This window comes from Microtus oregoni, unplaced genomic scaffold, assembly GCF_018167655.1.
Source record: "Microtus oregoni isolate MIOR12 unplaced genomic scaffold, Mior012 000007F_ref0000211, whole genome shotgun sequence".
NCBI classification, from domain to species: Eukaryota; Metazoa; Chordata; class Mammalia; order Rodentia; family Cricetidae; genus Microtus; species Microtus oregoni.
In genome coordinates, this window is record NW_024543066.1 from 49963466 (window position 1) to 49988687 (window position 25222).

Consider the following 25222-nt stretch of genomic DNA (forward strand, 5'->3'; position numbering starts at 1 on the left):
TCTCAGATTTCTTCTAGTAAGAATTTTAAAGTCTTCTTAATTAAACTGAATAAACCCTCTTAAGAGAACTCTTTAAATATGAATACATCACATTTGCCAACAAATAACACTTTATCAGTATATCTTAGAGACACCCACACACTCATCTACACACGTCTGTGTTGAAGGACTGAGTTCGTAAGTGAACAAAGCTTCTCCTTTAGGTTTTGTTCACACTTCTCAGTCAAATTGCAAATCCTTACCTGTGAGTATATTAGAACTTTCTCAAAATGCAATTTTTATTGTGTTCTTTGTCCTAGAATTTACTTTCATAGGAATCCCAACTGCTTTGTTGCAGCCAAAGTTTTATTGAATGGAGCTGTGTGAGTCTAGGAGTGTTTCCCAGTTCATCCTTGGTCACCTGGGACATTTCCTGTTAGGTCCCTATCTGAAGCCCTGGTTCAGCTGTTACAGCGTAAGGTTGTGGTAAGGTTGTGCGTTGCATGGTTGAAGCAGCTGTAAGTGAACTAACTTGGTAGACATAAAATTAAAGTTAAAAGCAAATTACAAAACCCTATGATAAACAACGTTAATGGCACTTTTTCTGTGAAGTTCCCCAAAAGGACGGAGGCAACAGAGAGAGCAGCATATGGCAAAGACAGCTGCTTACAGACTGAGCTCAGCAGGCAGATCTGACAGTCTACGGTCTGATAGGATTTGAGAAATCTGGTTTGTTTGCCATTTAAACCCAGTGTTCTGGGACCAGTGAAGTGGTAACTTTGAGTGGAACAAACGGCAGCCAAGGAGTCAGAAACATGACTCAAACAAGATGCTAAGTCTGGGAAAAACTTTACTTCCTTAAAATTATGAACCAGAGAACCAGCTTGATGAGGGGGTGGGGTAAGAAAGTGTATTTCAACAATGAATGAGATTTAAAGGCCTTTGGTTCCATGTCTTTGAGGAAAATGATTAAGGAAAACTCTAAAATAAGCATCTGTAAGATGTTAAGCTTTTCATGATGTGGTAATCCCACTTACATTTTCTTCCGCTAGATTAGAGTCCCTGAAAGTAAAGCCTATGGTGACTGTTCAGTGTCACTGCATTTCCTAGCATAAACACTTCCAAATCTGGGCACCAAGTAAAATATTCTCATATCCTACTTATATAGTTTACATTTTCTTTAAGACTACTAGCCACATTTCCATCCTGGTGATTAATAACAAATGCTGGCATCATATATGGAAGAAAAACAAACAGGATCCTGTCAGAGAGTCATCAATGAGGATCTTTAAGCCTTAGGTATTAAACCTATAATTAGGGTTAGGGTTGGGATTAGGATTAATACTCATAGTTCCAAAGCCAGAGTCATTCCTTCAGAAAATGGGATGTTGCAGTTTCCCTACATACCCTAACTAAACAGGCTAGCAAGTGGTCCGGTGTAATAGGCTGAAAGGCTAAATAACTGATATTGAAGAGCACAGGTTTCTAAAAACAGTCATGAATGTGTCTTCCCCATTAGAGCAGATTGTCCGTGTTTAGCACCATGGACATAATCTTAGAAAACAAAAAATTAGGAAAACTCTTTTTAAAAGAACAAGACACACACACACACACACACACAAAACACACACACCCCACTCAGAAAAAAAGCAAGCATAATTGAATTAAGCCAATTTAAGAATAACCCAACTTAAATAAATGTTTATACCCATTTACAATAAACTTGTCCTGTTTTTTACATTTATAAAAGAAGGTACACTTCATTGTGTGTCACTGTGATTCTCCTTATACTTGTGAATGGGACTTGTCACTATGTTTCTCTCTTCGTGTCCTTTCCATTTTGTGTGACTAAAGCAAGTTAGGAGAGAAATGGTTTGTTAGCTCACAATTCCATGTTATAGTCCATCATTGTGGGGAAGCCAAGTGTACACAAACTTAAAGAAGTGATCATCTGAGGGGAAAACGGAGGCATGAATGTTTAGTGCCCAGCTAGCTTACTCCTGACATGGCCACAGGCCAAGCTGATCCAGACAGGCTCTCTTCCTGGGTAGTTCTCCAGTATATCAAGTTCATTACACTGCTCATGTATATCTCTAGCTTGTCCATACAATAAAATTCAGGGAAGAAGTTATAGCTCACTTTTCTTCCCTTAAACCTCTTCCTTGGAATCTTCACTGTTTATTTTAAAAGATTTAGGCAGTGTGTAACTTCCAACTAAAGCTCCGGATCAAAATACAAAGTTGCATAAGAAAAGAAACACATTAATGTGTACATAACTGAAGAATAACTTTTTTCCCCATAAATCAGTTTGTGTGGAAATATTGAAAGGAAATCCAGGGGGAAAATTGGAGATGTGTCACGTGTTTTATGATCCAATTATTTATTTTGTCACAACTTCCATCCTTGATCCCAGTGGGAAAGTATAAATGCCATTGCAGCATGGCTCATCCTAAGTTTCACTGTCTTATAATTTTATTGAAAAATTTCACAGACACACATTTTTAACCAAAATGCATTTAGCTAATATTAATTCCATACTGTGCGTGTATGTCATCATCCTGAGTCTAACAATACTAAGCTTAGAGGCTTTATGTCATACTGACTATGGGGAGCTAGCATTGAATATCTGGTAAAACATAAAGAACATGACGAACACCTTCTCAGGCTAAAAGTCCTTAAGCAAATGTCCATGTGCATTTGGCCATGTAAAGCATGCCTGTTACCTTCTACGGTAACTTTCTTGTGGCTGAGCTCTACTGTCTTACTATATTCCAGATAAGCAAAGTACGCCATGTCAGTCTGCTGACTCCAACAGTCTACAACACAAAGAACTGTTCAACTCTCCAGTTCACTGTTGGTTTTCTGAGCAACATGCTATGTTTTATGTTTTACATTAATATTGGGAGAACCATTGGGAAATTGGATGTACAGATTTACATACCAAACTGAGCATCTTAACTGACTCGGTTCAAAAAGAAACTGCTCAGAGGATATCCTGAATGCCTTCTGAACCCCACTCTTGGGCTTTCTTACTGTGATAGTGTTTGACCTTACAGACTGATGTAGACCAATGTAGCCTCATCAGAAACTGATCACAAGGATGTGGGATTCAGTTGAATGTAGTTATTTTAAGCAGTATAAATTCTTTTGGTCAGATGACTCTGCTTAACTTCCAGTTCAGTGATTTGAGAAATAGCTTGAGATGTTTAAAATTCATAGAGCATCCTCAAGTGATTTCTATATAGTTATATTTTTGTATATATTTTTGTTGAGAATTTTTTAATACAATCTTTTCTCATTTTACATACCTATCCACCTAGTTTTAAAAACATAATTTTGTATATTTCCACCTTTCATTCTATGATGACATGAACTACATCTTCATAACACCATCTTTCTAAAACCATCCTGTATTTCCCATATTTTAATAATTATATGTATGAATGTCTCTGGGTGTTTTTGCCACCAAACTTTATATTTATTGCACCTGAATTCAGAGATAAGCATGCTTGACTTCATTTGTGAATAGTTTCAATGTCCAACAAATGCAATTTGTACCGATGGACATTTGAAGAATCTTCCTCTTCCTCCTCTTCCTCTTCTTCCTCCTCCTCTTTCTCCTCCTCCTCCTTTTCATCTTCTATTCTTCTTCTTTCTTTTTGAGACAGGGTCTCATTATGTAGCTTTAGCTACCTTGGCACTAACTATGTAGACCAGGCTAACCTCAAACTCAGAGAGATCCATCTGCCTCAGCTCTTTGAGTGCTAGGATTTAAGGCATGTGCTACCATGCCTGGATTCTGTCTTTTTTTTTTAAAAAAAAAAAGTGAAATAACAAAGTTGACACAAAATACAGGGCAAAGTCAAGTCATTTCATTATTTGAAGGCCTTCATTTGGTATTGTGCTGACAAGCATGACTCTGTGGTATGGAATGATACTCCTTTATCTAGGAGAATGATTTGGTGGGAATTGACATGTGAGAAGAGTATGGCTGGTTTGTGAAGGCCTCTGCATGTACTGATCTGAAGCTGTAGGAGCCTATCTATGTAAATGTTAAAGTAGCACTGACCTCAGTTACTGAGATGAAGTGGCGTAAGGCCCTGGTCCACACATTAATGAAACTTTGGTTCATTGTTGTCATATCAGAAAAAAAAAGTTAACATTTATTGGCGTGAATTACTCTTGATACAGACAGTAGACAGCATGCTTAACAAATGTAACAATACAAGAATATTTTTGAAACTTCAATTCTATGTAAGAATCCTTTGTGGATGAGGAAGGTGACGTGATGAGAAGCAGGCCACAGACTTCAAATGCAAGGCGTGACATCATCTGTGACAGAAGTCCTATACATTCTGTCCAGAGAGAGACAATGTATATTTTGTTCATATTTTCTCTGCCCATGGAAATTCTACTAGAATAATTGAGGATTTGAAGAACTTTAAGAAAATATGAGTTAAGCAACCTGGGTCAAGTATGAACATTTCTTCTTTCCTGGCTTCTTCAGGCATTGCAAACTACACACAATTCTGAAGTGTTGACAATATGGTTCAAGTAAGCTGTTAATGTTCAGTTATCATACTGATGTTCTGTAACCTCTTGGTTATGCTACGCTTCTCCTCAGTTCTAAGTATTTCTTTTAGTATTCTCTATAGTGTCGGCTTGGTGGATATGGATTCAGTTATCTTGGAAAGTTTTTCTTTTTCCTTCAAACCTGACAGATGGTTCTGCTGGGTAAAATAATCTGGACTGGCATGTGGGATAATTTAGAACTTACAGCATATTGCTGCAAGGTCTTTTGGCTTGAAGTTTTTCCATTGAGAAGTTAGATGTTCTTCTAATGGACTTGTCTTTTCATGAGTCATTTACTTCTCTCCTGTAGCTTCTCTTACCCTTTTATTGTTTGTCTACTTAACCATAGCATGCTGTGGGATGTTTATTTTCTGATCCTCTCTGTTTGGTTTTCTGTGTGTCTCTTATATCAAACAGGTATCTCCATCCTTAGTTATGGCAAACTTTCTTCCAAGGATATCTAATCTATATTTTGCCCCGGAATTTTTCTTCTTGTGATTTGGTTTTTTTTTTCATGGTGTTTCAAAATTCATGCATAGTCCACTTGTGAGAATTTACTATTACTTTTTAAAACAATTTTTTCTCATTTTAAATACAAATCCCAGTTTGCACTCCCTCCCCTCTTTGCAGCTCCCACACACACACACATTCTCCCCCGACCCCCATCCACTCCTCAGAGAGGGAAAGGCTTCCCATGAGGAGGACTCAACAAAGTCTGACATATCACTCTGGGGCAGGATCAAGGCCCTCCCCTCTATATCTAGCTTGACATAGGTATTGCTCCAGAGAAAATCACTCCAAAAAGCTAGTTCAAGCACTAGGGATAAATCCCGGTCCCAATGCCAGTGGTCCCACAGACTGCCTAAGCCACACAACTGTCACCCACATTCAGAGGGCTTAGTTTGGTCTTATGCAGATTTCCCTGCTGTCAGTCCAGAATCAGTCAGCTCCCACTTGCTCAGGTCAGCTGTTTCTATGCCCATCAAGCTCTTGACCCCTTTGCTCATATTATCATTCCTCCCTCTCTTTGACTAGACTCCAGGAGCTTGGCCCAGTGCTTAGCTGTGGATCTCTGTATCTTAGCTGTGGATCTCTGTATCTGCTTCCATCAGTTGCTGAATGAAAACTGTATGATGACAATTAAGGAAGTCATCAATCTGATTTCAGGGGAAGACCACATCAGGCATCCTCTCAACTGTGCTGAGATTCTTAGCTGCGGTCATCCTAAAAATTTCCCTAGTGCCAGGTTTCTAGCTAGCCACATAATGGCTCCCTCAGTCAAGGTATCTCTTTTCTTGCTTTCCCTCTCTGTCCATTCCCCATCAGGACCATCTAATTCCCTCAATTCTCCTTCCCCTCCCCTTCTCCCCTCACCCTCTTTTTTTGCTCTCCCTCCAATGCTCGCAATTTTCTCAAGAGGTTTTGTCTATTTCCTCTTCCCAGGAGGATCTATGTATGTCTCTGTTAGGATTCTCATTTTTACCTAGCTTCTCTGGGGATGTAGACTATAGACTGGTTATCCTTTGCTTTATGTCTAATATCCACTTATGAACGAGTACATACCATGTTTCTCTTTTTGGGTCTGGGTTACCTCACTAGGGATGTTTTTTTTCTAGTTCCATCCATTTCAAGTGTCTTCTTTTTTGTTTGCTTTTTGGGTTTTTTTTTTTTTGTTTGTTTGTTTGTTTTACCGCTCAGTGGTACTCCATTGTGTAAATGTACCACATTTTTTTTTTTATCCATTCTTCAGTTGAGGAGCATCTAGGTTGTTTCCCGATCCTGGCTATTATGAATAATGCTTCTATGAGCACAGTTTAGCCCTTGTGTTAAAAAAAAAAAAAAATGTGCATCCTTTGGATATATGCCCAAGAGTGATATTGCTGGGTCTAAAGGTAGATTGACTCCCAATTTTCTGAAAAATCACCATACTGATTTCCACAGCAGCTGTAAAAGTTTGCACTCCCACCAACAATGGAGGAGTCTTTCCTTTGCTCCACATCCTGTTCAACATAACCTATCATCATTAGTGTTTTAGATCTTAGCAATTCTGACTTGTGTAAGATGCTATCTCAGAGTCATTTTGATTTATTTGCATTTCTTTGATAGCTATGGACGTAAGCAATTTCTTAAGTGTCTTTCAGCCATTTGAGGTTCTTCTGCTGAAAATTCTGTTTAGATCAGTATCCCATGTTTTAATTGGATTATTTGATATTTCGATGTCTAGTTTCTTGAGCTTTGTATATGTTTTGGAAATGAGCCCTCTATCAGATGGGGCTTTGTTGAAAGTTGAAGGTTTTTCCCATTCTGCAGGCTGCTGTTTTGTCTTGTTGACTGTGTCCTTTGCTTTATAGAAGCTTCTCAGTTTCAGAAGATGCCATTTATTAATTGTTGCTCTCGGTGTCTCTTCTACTAGTTTTGTATTTAGAAAGTGGTCTCCTGTATCCACATCTTCAAAGGTACTTCCTATATTCTCTTCTATGAGATTCAGTGTGGTTGGACTTATATTGAGGTTTTGATCCATTAGGACACACATTTTGTATGTGGGGTAAATAAATATAGTTCTATTTGCATTCCTCCAGTTGGTTTTGTCTAATTATGACAAAACCATTTGTTGAAGGTGCTTTTTTTTAATTGTATAATTTTAGCTTTTGGTCAAAAAATAGGTGTTCATGTGTGTGTGGATTAGTATCGGGGTCTTCTATTCAATTCCATTGGTCTACCTGTCAGCTTTTATTATGTTTAGATACATTCCCTGTATCCTTGATCCCTTCAAGACCTTTATCATGAAGGAGTGTTGGATTTTTAAAAGCTTTTTCAGCTTCTAACGAGATGTTCATGTGGCTTTTCTCTTTCAGTTTAATTTTATGGTGGATTACAATGACAGAGTTTTCTTATGTTGAACCATCCCTGAATCTCTGGGATGAAGCCAGCTTGATCATGGTAGATGATTTTTTATGTATTCTTGGATTCAATTTGCCAGTATTTTATTGAGTATTTTTTGCATTAATGTTCAAGAGGGAGATTGGTGTATAATTCTCTTTCTTAGTTGAGCCCTTCTGTGGCTTGGGTATCAGAATAATCAGAGTTTGACAATGTTCCTTCTATTTCTATTGTGTGAAAGAATTTGAGGAGTATAGCTATTAGATCTTCTTTGAAGTTCTAGTAGAATTCTATGCTGAAACCATCAGACCCTGGATTTTTATTGTTGTTGCTGTTGTTGGAAAACTTTTGATGAGTGCTTCTGTTTCCTTAGGCCTATTTGAATTGTTTAACTAACTGGTCTTAATTTAATTTTGGTATGTGGTATATCCCAAAAAATGTGCATTTCTTTTAAAATTTTCCAATTTTGTGGAGTACAGGTTTTTGAAGTATGACCTACTGATTTTCTGGATTTTCTCAGTGTCTGTTGTCATGTCCCCCTTTTCATTTCTGATTTTGTTAATTTGGATATTGTCTCTCTGCCTTTTAGTTAGTTTGGATAAGGGTTTGTCTATCTTGCTGCTTTTCTCAAAAAAAAGCAGCTCTTTATTTCTTTGATTCATTGTATTGTTTGTTTCTATTTTATTGATTTCAACCCTCAATTTAATTATTGCCTGTTGTCTATTCCTGGGTGAATCTGCTTCTTTTTGTTCTACAGCTTTCAGGTGTGCTGTTAAGTTGCTAGTGTGAGATTTCTCTATTTTCTTTATGTAGGCATTAGTGTTATGACTTTTCCTCTTAGCACTATTTTCTTTTTTTATTATTTATTTATTTTTTATTAAAAATTTCCACCTTCTCCCCACCTCCAATTTCCCTCCCCCTCCTTCAACTCCCCTCTCCCTCTCTCTCCAGTCCAAAGAGAAGTTAGGGTTCCCTGCCCTGTGGGAAGTCCAAGGTCCTCCCCCCTCCATCCAGGTCTAGGAAGGTGAGCATCCAAACAGACTAGGTTTCCACAAAGCCAGTACATGCAGTAGGATCAAAACCCAGTGCCATTGTCCTTGGCTTCTCAGTCAGCCCTCATTGACTGGCATGTTCAGAGAGTCCGGTTTGATCCCATGTTTTTCAGTCCCAGTCCAGCTGGCCTTGGTGAGCTCCCATTAGATCAGCTCCACTGTCTCAGTGGGTGGGTGCACCTCTCGCGGTTCTGACTTCCTTGCTCATGTTCTCACTCCTTCTGCTCCTCATTTGGACCTTGGGAGCTCAGTCTAGTGCTCCAGTGTGGGTCTCTGTCTCTATCTCCATCCATCGCCAGATGAAGGTGATACGCAAGATATTCATCAGTATGGCTATAGGATTGGGCTATTTCAGGCTCCCTCTCCTCAGCTGCCCAAGGAACTAGCTGGTGTGGCCATACTAATTTCTTAGCACTATTTACATAGTTGTTCATAGGTTTGGGTATGTTCTGCATTCATTTTCATTGAATTCTAGAGAGTTCTTAATTTCCTTATTTTGTCCTTGACCCAGAGGTGATTCAACTAAGCATTGTTTAAATTCCAGGAGTTTTTAGACTTTCTGCAATTAGTGTTGTTGTTATATCTGTTGAGGTTTGCTTTGTCACCAAGAGCATTTGCTCAATTGTAGAGAAGATTCCAAGAGGTGCTGAGAAGAAAATATTTTCTTTTGTATCTGGGTGAAATGTTCTATAGATGTCTTTTAAGTCCATTTGAGTCATGACATCTGTTAGTTCCCTTATTTCTCTCTTAAGTTTCTATCTAGTAGACGTGTCCTTTGGTGAGAGTGGGGTGTTGAAGACTCCTATATTAGTGTGTGGGGTGTGATGTGGGATTTAAGTTTTAATAATGTTTCTTTTACATGTGTGGGTACTCTTGTATTTGAGGTATAGATGTTCAGAATTGAGAGCTTATCTTGATTGATTTTTCCTCTGATTAATATTAAGTGTCCCTCTCCATCTCTTTTGAATGATTTTAGTTGGAAGTCTATTTTCCTAGATATTAGAAGAGTGATACGTGCTTGTTTCTTAGGTCCATATGGTTAGAAAACCTTTTCCCAGCCCTTGACGTTGGGGTGTTTCTTATATACAGCAGAATGATGGATCCTATTTTCGTATCCTTCTGTTAACCTGTGTTTTGTTATAGGTGAATTGAGTTTGTTGATATTAGAGACCTATGTTTGGTAATTATTATTTCTCAGTGGTAGTGTTTGCATGCTTCCCCTCTTTGGACTTCGCTAGTGTGAGGTGTGAGGTTAACTATTGCCCGAGTTTCTGTGGGTGCAACTAACTTCCCTAGGTTGAAGTTTTCTTTCTAGTGCTTTTTGTAAGGCTAGATTTGTGGATAAGAATAGTTTAAATTTGGTTTTGTCATGGAATATCTTGTTTTCTTCGTCTATGGTGATTAAAACTTTTGCTGGGTATAGTTCTCTGGGCTTGTGTCCATGGTTGTTTAGTGTCTGCAGCACATCTGTCCAGGACCTTGTGGCTTTCATGGTTTCCAGTGAGAAGTTGGATATAATTCTGATAAGTCTGCCTTTATATCTTACTTGGTTGTTGCGGGAGTTCCTTCTGCTCTTCCAGCCTATAGCCGCTGAGATACCAGCCCATTGGGGTGTGGTCTCTCTCCCTTTAAAAAAGCGGCTACTTCCCTTCTCGCTTCTCTTTGCTTCCTGCTCCATTTCCAGCGACTAGGCTCCTTCCTGATTACGCAGAGGGCTGTTGTCTGGGATGGTTATCTGTAAGTTTTTTCCCCTTTAAATAAATACCACCCTATTAATCATAATTCCAAACTGGTATGGCATTGTTTATGACTTACGCCTTAACCTGGCGCCCAACGTTTGGTCTTAGGACATCTCCTTCCTCTCGCTCGGCTGCCGGCAGTGAGTTCGGCTTGGCGCGAGCCCCTCCCTTCCTCAGCCACGGCCTGTGCCTTGTGCGTGGAGCCAGCAGTTTAATATAAATTATCACGAAGTGGCTTTTCTTGCTGCAGTTCTTTATATTTTCCCTTTAGACACCTCAGATTGACTTCAAGTCCCCACGCACCCTATCGTCTGCCTCCCCACGTGGATTTAAACTCCACAGGCCCGCATAGTCTCTGCCCACGTAATTTGCTCTTTTCTGAGTCATTTTTAAATCTCCCTTGCAAGCACAGCTCTTAAGTGGCGTGAACCAGAGCACGCGGTTGCTGAAAGCTGCAACCCCTCAGGGTGACTCTGTCACATGGAGGCATAAGCGGCTTCCAGGATGCTCTTCTCTACTCCTGGATTCTTCGTTTCTGGTTCCGTCTATGCAATTGATTTAATTACATTTACTTTGTTGAGAAACTTGCATTTTCCAGTTTTTAACATCTACTAAGGCACTGAAACAGGACCCCGTTTTCATCGCTACTCGGCAACAGCGCCACCTGATGGATAATAGGTAATATGGCAGTTTTCGTTTCTAACACAAATTTTACTGCTTTGTTTTCACTAATACAAGGGATTAGTAAATTTATATTTACTAATACAATGGATTACGTCATACAAGGTTGATATGATTATGGGAATACCTTAATTGGCTTGTTACTAGGTTTCAGTTTTCTTTTCCATATTCTATCATTAAGGAAGAATATGGTACTCCTAAGAACAATAGAATCTTTACAAACTAATAATGAACAGAAGAATATGGCACTCCTAAGAACGATAGAATCTTTACAAACTAATAATGAAAAACTAATTGACAGGATTAAAATTATTGAAAATCAGAGGTTATCTGAACAAGTGGATACTATGACAGACAAAATTGACTCCATATCCAAGGGTCTTAGAAAGTTACATGAAGGGATTCAGGCTGTTGAACTTGATGTTCAGACTTTATCACAAAGTTTTGATAAGGTAACAGACAAAATTTACCTCCAAGATGGGAATCTACATGATATACAAGAAAAGTTTAAGGAGGATATGTTATCTTTGAAGGAAAAAATTAAAGCTTTGGAATCACAGGTGCAAAATGGGGACCAAAAAATTGATACTTCAGTGAAATCACTGGAAATATATACAAGTCAGGAGATTCGGGATTTAAGAGAGACAATGATAAAAAGATTTGAAAAGATTAGAGAAATTAATGCACCTGGTGAACAGAGTAAGGAGGCACAAGGACAGGATACAATGCCTTCACAAACTATTAGAACTGGCTTACCCAGGGTTCTAGTGACATACACTTAATTCTGACAAAAGCGTCAACTTCTAAAGACTCAAAGGGAGTCAAAGAAGCTAGATGGACGCCAATAGCAATGAATGATCTGAAAGAAAATATGCAAGCTATTGTTAATTTTGGCTTACATTCTGCATATGTAAAGGAAATGATAAGGACTTGGGCTTCTAATGCTAGAGCTACCCCCATGATTTCCATCAGTTAGTGTCTGCAGTTTTAGATAATGGACCTTCCTTGATGTTTGGAATTTATTTCAGAGAAAAATCCAAACATATGGAACAGCAAGGAAGAGCAAAATGTATCGAGGTTTCCCAAGATCAAATTCTTGGTACAGGAGAATATGCTGATCCACAGGTCCAAGCTCTTTATGACGATGAAGTACTGTGTCTATGTAACCAAGCAGCTTTAAATGCATGGAAAAGGATACAAGATCCAGCAAAAAGGGTTGAATCATATACCAGAATTAGGCAGGGACCGAGAGAACCCTTTATTGACTTTTTGCAAAGATTAATTAAGGCTCTGGACATAGGGGTAACAGACCCAGAAGCTAGACAAATACTTCTTGAATCTCTAGCTTTTGAGAATGCAAACATAGAATGCAAAAAGATGATTGGGCCTTTAAAGTCTAGATCAGCACCTATGGATGAATGGATTCAGCATACGATGAATGTTGAGACGTTTAGCTATATTAATGAATCTTGGGTAAGAGAAGCAGTTTCGAAAGCAATGAGGAGACATCAAACTGCCAGGTGTTTTAATTGTGGCAAATTAGGACATTTGCAAAGGGATTGCAGGCAAAGAATTTCTAGGAATAATATCTCTTCTGGGAATGACAAAAATAGGATACCTCGGCCTTCAGGTATATGTAGGAGATGCGGTAAAGGCCGACATTGGTCCAACGAATGCAGGTCAACAACAGACAGACGGGGCAATCCGATATCATCGGGAAACTCCTTGGGGGGCCTCTCTCAGGCCCCCAAGCCAACAGTGGCCCAGTCATTCCCAGTCACAGTGGAGAACGTGCCTCACCAAGAAAATTAAAAGCTCCAATTTCTGCTGTAAAAAGTAATACTGGTCTAAATGATGAATTATGCGTGGAGGATGAGTCAAAAAACCCAGTAGGACAGAGCAAACGTATATTTTGGCAGAGTTCTATTAACGATCAAAGACCAAAGCTAAGAGTCTATAAATGGCACTTATAGTGAAGGCTTATTAAACACAGGTGCAAATGTAAGTATCATTACCCCAGAATCTTGGCAACTGAATTGGCCTCTTCAAGAGGTAGATGTTCAGTTCCTGGAAATTGGAACCCTATCTCGTGTAAAAGAAAGCACAAGATGGGTTGAATGCAAAGAGCCCAAAGGGCAAATAGGAAGACTAAGGCCATATATAGCCAATATTGCCATAAATTTATGGGGCCATGACCTGCTACAGCAATGGAATACCCAGATTAACATTCCTGTAGTTCCAGGAACTCATAATTCTGGGAAGGATATGATGAGGTATTATGGAAAAAGGTCACCAGCCATTCAGGTTGTACAAGAACATACAGCAAATACCAAATCTTTAGATACCAAAAGCCCTACCTTTAAAATGACTAACTGAGAAGCCAATATGGATCAAACAGTGGCCTCTAGCTGAAGATAAATTACAGGCATTGGAACAGCTGGTGCAAGAGCAACTAGATGCTCACCATACTGAAGAATCAACCAGCCCTTGGAATTCTCCTGTGTTTGTTGTAAAAAAAAAAGAAATATGGTAAATGGAGAATGGTGACACATTTGAGAGCTGTCAACAAGGTAATTCAACCTATGTGCCCACTACAATCTGGAATTCCTTTGCCTTCGCTGTTACCAAAAGGATGGCCTCTTATAGTTATTGTTTTGAAAGATTGTTTTTTCACTATACCATTACAAGAAAAGGATAGAGAAAAATTTGCCTTCACAGTGCCTACTTATAATAATTCTCAGCCTAATAGGAGATATCAATGGACTATCCTCCCACAGGGTATGCTCAATAGTCCTACATTGTGCCAATATTTTGTAAGTAAGCCATTGGAAATAATTCGTAAACAATTCCCCAAGTCCATAATTTATCATTACATGGATGACATCTTGTTATCTGATTCAAATAAAGATACTTTAGAAAGGATATTTGAAGAAGTAAAGAAAGTCTTGCCTAGGTGGGGATTGCAAATTGCCCTGAAAAGATTCAAAGAGGAAATTCTATTAATTACCTAGGTTACAGAATAGGGTTAGAGAAAATTAAAATGCAAAAGGCACAAATTAGGGGAGACCGGTTAAAGACTCTTAATGACTTCCAAAGATTGTTAGGAGACATTTCTAGTCTACGACCAGCTGTTGGGATAACACCTGATCTAATAGTTCATTTAAACAAAACCTTAGATGGTGATAAAAATTTGAATAGTCCAAGAAAACTGACAGCTGAAGCAGAAAAGGAACTGACAATGATTGAGGAAGAATTACAGGAGGCACATGTGGATAGGATGAACCCAAATCTTAGCTGCATCCTAGTCATATTGCCTTCCAGAATTTCTCCTACAGGGATTCTAATGCAGAGGGAAGATAGAGTGTATATTTATACCTAATAAACCAAGTAAAAAATTAAAAACTTATGTGGAAAAAGTCTCTGAACTAATTATAAAAGGTAAGCTGAGACTTCATCAACTAGCAGGTATAGACCCAGCCGAAATTATAGTGCCTTTTACTACTGAAGAATTAAAAAAGTTATGGGAAGACAATAAACCATGGAAAAGAGCTTGTGCTAATTTTTTGGGAGAAATTAATAGCAACTATCCCAAAAGTGGTAGGCTTAACCTCATAAAAAGAACTTCGTGGATTCTTCCTAGAATTGTACGTGATGCTCCAATAACTGGAGCCTGTACATTCTATACTGATGCAAATAAACCAGGGAAAGCAGGTTACAAGTCAGATGAATTGAGTAAGGTGGAACAAAGCCCTTATGATTCTGTCCAGAAGGCAGAATTATATGCCATTCTTATGGTGCTAAGGGATTTTAAAGAACCTCTTAATATAGTTACAGATTCACAATATGCAGAAAGAGTTATCTTGCATATTGAAACCGCTGAATTTCTACCAGATGACACAGAGTTGACTTCATTGTTTATCCAGGTACAAGACATAATCAGGGACAGGCTTTGTCCGATGTACATAACACACATCCAGTCCCATACAGGTCTGCCTGGTCCTCTAGCACAAGGCAACGCTGAGATTGATCAATTATTGATTGGAAGCATGTTGCAGGCCTCAGAATTTCATAAAAAGCATCATGTCAATAGTAAAGGCCTAAAGGAAGAATTTTCCATTACATGGCAACAAGCTAAGGACATTATAAAGAGATGTCCTACTTGTTCTTTCTATAATCAAACACCATTGCCTGCAGGGAGTAACCCAAACTGTACTAAGAGAAATGAAATCTGGCAGATGGATGTGTTCCACTTTATGGAATTTGGTAAATTAAAACATGTACACCATACCATAGACACGTATTCAGGTTTTCAATGGGCTACTGCCCTGAGCTCAGAAAAGACTGATTCAGTAATCACACATTTATTGGAAGTTATGGCCATCATGGGTATACCTGCACAAATAAAGACAGATAATGATCCAGCATATGTATCTAAGAAAATGAAACGCTTTTTTGATTATTATAATATAAAATACATTACAGGTATACCAAATTATCCTACAGGTCAGGCAGTTATAGAAAGATCAAATCGTACTATAAAGGATATGCTGAACAAACAGAAAGGGACTGAAAATACCCCCAGAAATAGATTGCATAATGCTTTATTAACCTCGAATTTTCTTAACGCTAATGAGAAAGGAACGACAGCAGCAGAAAGACATTAGATAGTTGAAAAGTCTGCTGAACTAAATCAACTGATTTATTTCAAAGATGTGCTGACCTCTCAATGGAAGCCAGGAGATGTGCTATGTTGGGGAAGGGGTTTTGCTCTTGTTTCCACAAGAGAAGAAAAATTGTGGATACCATCAAAATTAATAAAGTTTCAATTTGAAGAGGAGAAACATCTTGGAAAGGAGAAATGACAACTCATCCACAATGATGATATTCATACAGGTGGTAAGAAAAACATATAGAATGGGGGCAGGATTCTGTTCTTATCTCCACAGGAAAACACTCATCTTTGAAAAATTCAAGGGAACCTGAATGTTTGGATATGACAGATGGAAAAATACCTGCCCAATTGGAAATATCAAGAAAACTGAATGGGTTGTGTAAGTAAGATATATTGTACCATATTTCTAAATTTATAGAGCTGGTTTTGAAGTTGGACTCTGGCTCAGTCCCTCTCCAGTTCCAAGCCTGTTAGTAAGAGAAAAACCCAGCGTTTCTGGAGTTTCTGTCTCATGTCAAGAGCCATGATATGGGACAGAAAGAAATGTGAGTTTAGAAAACATCTTTGCTTTTATTCATACCTATCATACTTTTCATTGAATATATCTATCATGCCTTTCAGTGAATATATATATATATATATTTATATATATATATTATATATAATATATATGTCTATATGATTAATGTTTAAGTTTTTCACAATGAACAATGAGTTTTTCCTCAAGTGACATTTGAAGTTTCCAGGAATAAGATGGGGCTCCATAACAACAACTCCACCTGGTTGATATGACATGATGATACTGATAGCACTACTTCAAGACCTGCTTTGGGTACCAGCTGCACAAGACAGTTCCAACTTGGTTAGCTGAAATGGTACACATCTTATACAACATTTTGGCCAGACCTGCACAAAATACTCAGAGACTATTGGCAATTTTAAAAGACATTGATCTTGAAATTTAACCATCATTTTACTTTCACAGGATCCCCCAGAAAGAACGTCGCCCCCATGACAGCTGGAAGTAATTCTAGAGGACGACGGCCCCTCTCCCAGTAAAGTTTGCCCTTGGGTTTAGGGACATCATTTAGGGGTTGATTATAATTAGTATATGGTTGAGGGTTGGGGGAGGAATTTTATAAGCTCAGGGATCATTTTGGAAAAAAAAGAGTGATGATGGGATAATAGATTTGTAATTGTGAGTTACTGTTTTTAGACAAATATATTGGTATCGATTCTTGTATATTGAAACAAAGTTAAATTATATTAACTATTGTATGCATGCATGTTTCTACCTCTGTTTAAAATATTTTTAATGTATTGACATATATTGTATTGATACATATATTGTATATATTTACCATATTGCAATGTACATTTCTACCTCTGATTAAGATACTTATATAATGTTTGTGTATTGATATATATTTACCATACTGCAATGTATATTTGTACATTGTTTATATTTTGAGGTCATTGTCCTCATTTGTTTCACAGTGGTTGATTGTCTTAGTCTTTAAGTTAGATAGATATTGAGAATTATATAGATTAATAGTCATCTAAGTTTGTCATTTATAATTAGACTAATCAGGTTCTTTAGATATATAGAGATTATACTCAGTACAGATAGATAATCTTCAACCTCTTCAAAGAGCTGTACAAAATGGCCTTTAATCTAACTCAGAGTTTTGTGGTAGTGAAACACAATTGCTCCTGGCAACACCGCTCTATTCCCGAGAGAATGTTGAGCACCAAAGACACTCCACCTGGAGCCTTTCTTTTTGGCAGAACTGGCCTTTGGGCAAAGAAATGCCCATACCTTAACCACTGACAGAGATACAGAGCATGCATCAATGGATAAAACAGGACTGTCATATCCTGCCAAGACAGGGTAAGATAGTTTTGAAAAGTTGCTTGCCTTTGAAAATGGTATGTCAGTTATGTTAGGCCTTAGCCAAAGTTGGTTGCTTCAACGCTGCTAACGTGACTTTGGGTGATTGCCCAGGTAGCTACTTGTCTCTGTGATTTGTTGCATGTTTTGGAAGTTGTTTTACTGAACGTCCTAATTACCCAGGTAACGTTATTTCCCTTCTCAGATCTTCAATGGGGTTGAAGACTATATAAATGTAGTTACTTTTCTCTCATGACTTGGCCAAGTTATTTATTATACAAGCCCTAAGCTAGTTAGAATAGGATATTTGTACTTATTGTATATAATTTCATAGTAGGTTTAGAACTCTCTTACTTAAACAAAAGGAGGAGGTGTTGCAAAAGGTCCTTCTGCTCCTCTAGCCTTTAGCCACTGAGATACCAGCCCATTGGGGCGTGGTCTCTTTCCCTTTAAAAAAGTGGCTACTTCCCTTCTCTCTTCTCTTTGCTTCCTGCTCCCTTTCCAGCTACTAGGCTCCTTCCTGATTGCTCAGAGGGCTGTTGTCTGGGATGATTATCTGTAAGTTTTTTCCCCTTTAAATAAATACCACCCTATTAATCATAATTCCAAACTAGTGTGGCATTGTTTGCGACTTACACCTTCACTTGGTCTTTTTCCTTTGCAAATCTTAATATTTTTTCTTTATTCTGTATGTTTAGTGTTTTAATTATTATATGGTGAGGGGACTTTTTTTTTGGTCCAGTATATTTGGTGTTCTGTAAGCTTCTTGTACCTTCAAAAGAATATCCATCTTCGTGTTGGAAAAGTTTTCTTCTATGATTTTGTTGAATATATTTTTCTGTGCCTTTAAGATTGAGTTCTCTTTCTTTTATCTCTATTATTCTTAGGTTTGGTCTTTTCATGGTTGTAGTAATAAGGGCGGCGGGGCTGCATCCCCAACACCCCAGCTGCCTGCCCGGCTAGCTCAGTCGGTAGAGCATGAGACTCTTAATCTCAGGGTTGTGGGTTCGAGCCCCACGTTGGGCACCAAAATGAAGGCGTAAGTCACAAACAATGCCACACCAATTTGGGATTATGATTAATAGGGTGGTATTTATTAAAGGGGAAAAAAACTTACAGATCACTGTCCCAGGCAACAGCCTTCTACGCAACCAGGAAAGGAGTCTAGTCACCGGCGGAGCAGGAAGTGAAGAGAGAGAGAAGAGGGAAGTGGCTGCTTTTTTAAAGGGAGAGAGACCACGCCCCAATGGGATGGTATCTCAGCAGCTATAGGTTGGAGGAGCGGGAGGACCTCCCGCAACACATGGTGTCTCAGATTTCCTGTTTATTTTATGTTAAGAATTTGTTGGATTTGACATTGTCTTTGACTGATGAATGCATTTCCTGAATAGTACCTTCAATTCCCTAGACTCTCTCTTCCATCCCTTGTAATATGTTGGTTATGCTTGCATCTGTTTCTGTTCATTTTCCCAGATTTTCTATTTCCTGAGTTCCCTCAGTTTGTGTTTTCTTTATTGCCGCTATTTCAATTTTCAAGTCTTAAACTATTTCCGTCATCTGTTTGATTGTTTCTTGATGATTTTCTTGGTTTTCTTTAAGAGACTTATTGATTTCTTCCAATTTTTTGTTTGCCTTTTTTCCAAATCTTTATGAAAAAATTTTGTTTCCTCATTAAGGGTTTCTATCATCTTCATCAAGTTATACTTTAGGTCGTTTTCTTCTGCTTTTTCTGATTGAGGATGTTCAGGTCTTCCTGTTGTAGGACCACTAGGTGTTGATGTTGCCACATTGCTTTTTTGGTTGTTGAATGTGTTCTTGCATGGGCACCTACCCATCTCTTCCTCCACCTGGTACATGCAGTGTCTTTGCCTCTTGATCCAATCCTTGTAGTTGCTGTCTGTGTCTCAGAAAGCAACTCTTGGTGTGCTCTGTGCAATCTTTGTCTATTTCTCTGGGAACCACTGAGTTCTCATGGGATAGGCGAGTTTGAGGACAGACTAAGTGTTAGGCTGGGAGCCTAGGCCCCAATCCCTGGCATCTATCTCAGCCCCTAGGCCTGGTCTGGACTTCAAATCCCAGCAGGCCAGATCCTGACCGCTCCCTGGGGGTGGAGGCAGGACCACTCCCCAGGGTTCTTAAGTGATCCCCCAAAAGAAGAACACGTGGTCCCCCTTTCTTCCTCCCGGGGGTTGCTTTTCTGCGGCTTCCCGTTTCTCCCTCGGGGCCACCCGAGAGCGCAGATCTCCCATTAAACCTGGATATTTCTTAATTCGGCTTGTTTTGATTTGGCTTGATTGGAAATTTTTGCGTCGTCAGAGAGCTCGCTTAGGAAATATTCCTAACACTAAGAATTGTCGATGACAGCGTCCAATGGGGATGGTGCTGGAGCATTCTGCCTGCAGGAGGCTTGCCCATTGACCAGCTTGTGAGGTTCTTTTTTTAAACATAATTTTCTTTTTTATGATTTTTTTATTTTTGTTTATGTATGTGTGTACATGTTTGTTGACCTTATGCATGTGAGCATAGATGTCTGCAGAGGCCACAGGTGTCAGATCTCCCTGGAACTAGAGCTCAGGTAATTGTGAGTCCCCCAGTGTGGGGCTACTAACTGATCTTGGGTCTTCTCCAAAAGAAGTGTGGATTCCTAACTGGTGAGCCATCACTGCAACCCCCTAAATGTATCATTTTCTTTGACAGAATGGTCTACTTTTTCTCTGTGTTCTGATATTCTGTCTTCTTTGTGATCTAGCCTATTGATTAAACTTTCCTGAATCTTTTTATTGAGTTGTTGAATTTTTTATTTGTTTCACTTGGCTTTTTTTTTCCTTTAGTATTTCATTCTCTTTGTTAAACTCACTTTTCATATTCTGAACTGATGTCATTTATTTTATTTAGTTAATGGTTTGTAGTTTGTTTGTTTTTGGGGACTTCAGAGGTTTTCTCCTGGCCTCTAAGTTTATTCATCTCCTCTTTAAACTTCTTGAACTCTTTCACTGTGTCTATCTTTGTTATTTCAAATTTTGTTTCTCCAGATACATCTTGGTTTGTCCTTGTTAGGGAAGATTCTTAATGTATTAATGGTCTTTGGAGAGAGATATTGTCTTGGATTTTATATTCCTTTTGTTTTGTGCTAGGAGCTAGGACTTGAACTTCTGGAGTGAAATTGTTGGTAGTATGTTTGGTATCAGTTTCTTGCCCCCCTGTATTGAGTGGGAGTTTTTTGAGTGGAAGTTTAGTTTTGCTGCTCGCCATCTTAGACGGCTTAGAATCAGGTAAAAGGTGTTTGAAGCTCACTCTTTTTTATTTTTATTTTTGGCTCTTGAATGCTTTTATTGATTTTTATTGAGCTCTACATTTTTCTCTGTTCCCCTCCCTGCCTCTTCCTTCTCCCCTACAAACCTCTCTCAAGATCCCCATGATGCCAATTTACTCAGGAGATCTTGTCTTTTTCTGCTTCCCTTGTAGATTAGATCTATGTAAATCTCTCTTAGTGTCCTCATTGTTGTCTAAGTTCTCTGGGATTGTGGTTTGTAGGCTGGGTTTCTTTGCTTTATGTTCAAACTCCACCTATGAATGAGTACATGTGATGATCTAAAATGGCTGAAAGACACTTAAGGAAATGTTTTACATCCTTAGTCATCAGAGGAATGCAAATCAAAAACTCTGAGATTCCATCTTACACCTGTAAGGGTGGTCAAGATGAAAAACACTGATGACAACTTATGCTGGATAGATTGTAGGGAAAGGGGAACACTTCTGCATTGCTGGTGGGAATGCAAGCTGGTACAACCCTTTTGGATGACAGTATGGTGATTTCTCAGAAAATTATAAAACAACCTTCTTCAAGACACAGTAATACCACTTTGGGGTATATATCCAAAGGATGCTCAGTCATGCCACAAGGACATGTACTCAACTATGTTCACAGCAGCTTTGTTTGTCATAGCCAGAACCTGGAAACAACCTAAATGCCCCTCAACCAAAGAATGGATAAGGAAAACATGGTACATTTATGCAATGGAGTACTACACAGCAGGAAAAATAACAACATCTTGAATTTTGCAGGAAAATGGATGGAGCTAGAAAACATTATTTTGAGTGAGGTAACCCAGACACAGAAGCTCACTCTTTCAGATAATCAACAGAGTCTGCTGTTAACTTAACAGATGACATGGGCAAGTTACTTATCTCCCTGATCTCTAAGATTAAGGAGTTTCTCTAAATCTCTGGTTTCTTTCCTTTTCTATTTTTTCTTATTCTTTGAGAATTTCATACATAGATACAATGTATTTTGGGCATATACATCCTCATTTGCCAACTTCAGCTCTTCCCTACCACCTTTCCCTTTTCCTTACTTCATGTTCTCTTGGTTATCTTTTGAATGTATAACCTACTGAGTCTAACTTGTGCTGCTAAGTATGCACTTGGGGATGGTATCATTCAAGGAACCATAAGCAGCCTGTGGAGGGACTATGCATCTGAAGAAAACTCACTCTTCCTCACCCAGAAACCATCAATTGCCTATAGCTCCTTAGCTATGGATGGGGGCCTCATAAGGCTCTACCCTTTGGATGCTGAAATGGATTGGGTTTATCTTGTACAGTTATTATAACCTGACCTTAATATTTTTTAAGCCTGGGTTATTATATCCCACCCATTACTAACTGAAAGAGATTTCCACTAGAATTAACATGCTAGAGTCTGATTTGTTAAAGACATACTCTCAAGTTCTCAAGGTAACCTGTTACCATATAGTTATGAAATCCTTTGTGCCAGAAGCTCGAGGGTCAAATTTATCTGTAAATTCTTGGATTTCCAATACATAAACTAGAAGAGCATGAAGTGTTAGCTACTAGAATGAATGTATCATGTACTCTTCAAAACATGAACTATTTATTTATTCAAAGAGTTTATCTTTGCTGGAATTTTACCAAGCATAAATTCATAGTGAATTACATATATGTGTGTATTATATTATATAGTCTACTTAATCCCACTTGACGCTAGACCATAAATGAGTCCATGGTGTAGGAGACCCTTCTGTATTTGTGTTGCTTTCATTGGTTATTAAAGAAACTGCCTTGGCCTAGTTGATAGGGCAGATCTCAGGTAGACAGGGAAGACAGAACAGAATTCTGGGAAGAAGGGCAGAGACGGGCAGACACCATGGTTCTCCTGCCCAAGATGGACGCTGGTTAGACTCATGCCGGTAAGCCACAGTCAAGTGGCAATACACGTTAAAGTAGACGGGTTAAACTAATATGGGAGAGTTAGCCAATAAGAGGCTAGAAATAATAGGCCAGGCAGTGATTTAATTAATACAATTTCTGTGCGATTATTTTGGGGCTTAAACTAGCCAGGTGGTGGGACACAGCCTGCTCCTCCTTACTACAAATTGGGGCCTCATATTGGGCATCATTCAAGTCCAGTAAGAGATGAGATAATGCCATGTTTGTTAATCTAAGAAAATAAATGAATAAAAATACACCTCATGCAGGTCATATTTTAATATGACCTAATATGGTTGGGCACCTAAATAAATAATTACAGGCAACTAAGGCATGTTGAAAACAAGAGAAGTAGCCTTCCTTCATGGAGGAATACTCTAATTGGTTATCCAGTATCAACTGGTCAGTCCTGATATCATATACATGCAACACTGGACAGACTCAGCAAGTTATGTCTACATTTGTATATTATATACACGCAACAATAACAGTTATGGAGGAGGGGGCCAGTAATTTGCTTGATATCAAGCTGGGGAGCCATGGTGGGGGTGTTGGAAGAAGGGAAGGGAATTGGAGGAAATGCTGTAATGATATTTTAATAAGGATACAACTAATATTATTTAAATTGAAAATAAAAGTATGTGGTCATGTTTGCTACCTGTAGCTGCTAATCTGCTCTCACTTCCAAGCTGCCTTGAGACCTTGAGATAGTCTTTATATTGTCTAGTACTTTTATTTCCTATTTAGAGGTATGGATGTTTTAAAGTAGATACCTTAGAGGATCAAAATGAGAGTGCACAGGCATTGTGCCTGAAAATGCTTCTCAAGATGCTAATCGCATGCTGAATGCTAAACTGACAGACAAAGAACGACAATAACCATAATGTTAGCTATAATGTTTTGCCCTCCAATTTTCTCATGGTCAGCAGCATCGGTAGAATTTACAAGAATAAAATGTATTCTCAAACTCAGCCCAGGCCTCCTGCATCAAAACCTATCTTCTAATGAGATCCCATGTTTACTCATAGGCACAAGGATGACTGAGAGGTCCTAATAGAAAAAATCCACCTGAGACGCACTCATGCCAAATCTTAAGTCAAGAGACTTGGAGTTGGATACCCACCCACATCCCAAGACTTTAAGTTCACCATCTCATCTTTTCACCGACATCAAAGCTTCCTAGATGTCATTGTTCTTTCTTTAGCCCAAGTTGCAAATAACAGGATTTTTTGAAGCACATTTTCATGTCTGCAATAATGTCAAGAGCGCCATAATGTTGTCTTGTTTTTCACATTTTTAATTATTCAACTGCCTTTATTTGTCTCTGCTTTGAGAATTATTGCAAACTTATGCCTAAAATGCTTCTGATTAATGCATATTTACACAACTAAGCAGATGCAGAATGGGCTGACTGCTTTCATAAAATTAAACATTGATGAAACATGTATTTGTATACATGCAATAATGATGCCACATGAGCATAAGTAATGACACATCTTCTCTAAACATCTCAGGATGTAAATGGTGAATGGGAGACAGATTTAGAAAACATGTCTGACTCACCATATGAGCTATTTAAAGTGTATTTGTACATGTGAATAAAATTTTGTTAATTTATAGCATCTATTAACACAAAAAAATAAAAGAAGCTGTAATTACATTAAAAAGATATGGATAATATCAGAGTGTGTTTTAAGAATATGTCATAATTTCCATAGATTTTTAATAAATAATAGAAAATGTGTATTTTAGGGTACTCTTCTGCTTTATACAAGATATATTCTGGGATCATAAGTCATTCTAAGGTGTATCTTTGCATGTCTGAGATTTGAAATATTTCTTGTATTTGATGACATGTCTCAATTTGATTGGCAGGACTTTTTTTCATTTTGTGAGTGATATGATCTTAAAAATTCAGTTGTTGAGTTGTTATCACACACTTCATTGAAATCTCTAAAATGGTTGTTAAACAGTCTGCTGTTTGTTCTTTCAGGTAATATCAAGATTATCAAACAAAACGGCAGTCTCACAGGTATGGCTGGCTTTTGATTTATATTTTTTTATTTTCTGTTTTTTTGCTATGCTGCCAAAGTTGACCTAGAACTCAACCATTATTCTGTGTGTTTAGTACTTACCAAGATCTGGTATCATGATAAAAGTGGCATCATAAAACGAGGTTTGGTAGTGTTCTTTCTTTTTCCATTTTACAGAGCGTTTTGAGGAATGTTGATGCTATGTCTTCCTTAAAGGATAAAATTGATAGAATTCAGCAGCCAGTTCAGCGCTGGGGTTTTCTTTGTAGAGAGACAAAGGCAACTCTTTAAACCCCATTTCTTGCTTACATTGTTAATATCTTGGAAGAGAATAATGTCTAGGATTTTATCCATTTCTTCTATATTTTTTAAAAGAAAGTTTCTGAAATATTTTTTCAATTCCATGGATCTCATTTGAATTATTTCTAATTTTATTAATTTGAGTTTTGTTTTACTTCTGGTTCCTCTGAAATAAAATAAAAATAAAAATGGTTG

The 25222-nt window shown here is 38.2% G+C and overlaps 1 protein-coding gene across 1 annotated transcript in view; it reads left to right on the plus strand.

The window, feature by feature from the left end:
• Window positions 1-25222, plus strand: part of Kcnh8 (potassium voltage-gated channel subfamily H member 8) — a 431344-nt gene that overhangs the window by 378380 nt on the left and 27742 nt on the right. Inside the window, exon 12 of the mRNA XM_041656042.1 lies at window positions 24688-24726. Coding sequence (XP_041511976.1) covers window positions 24688-24726 — 39 coding nt within the window. The remainder of the gene's footprint in view (window positions 1-24687; window positions 24727-25222) is intronic.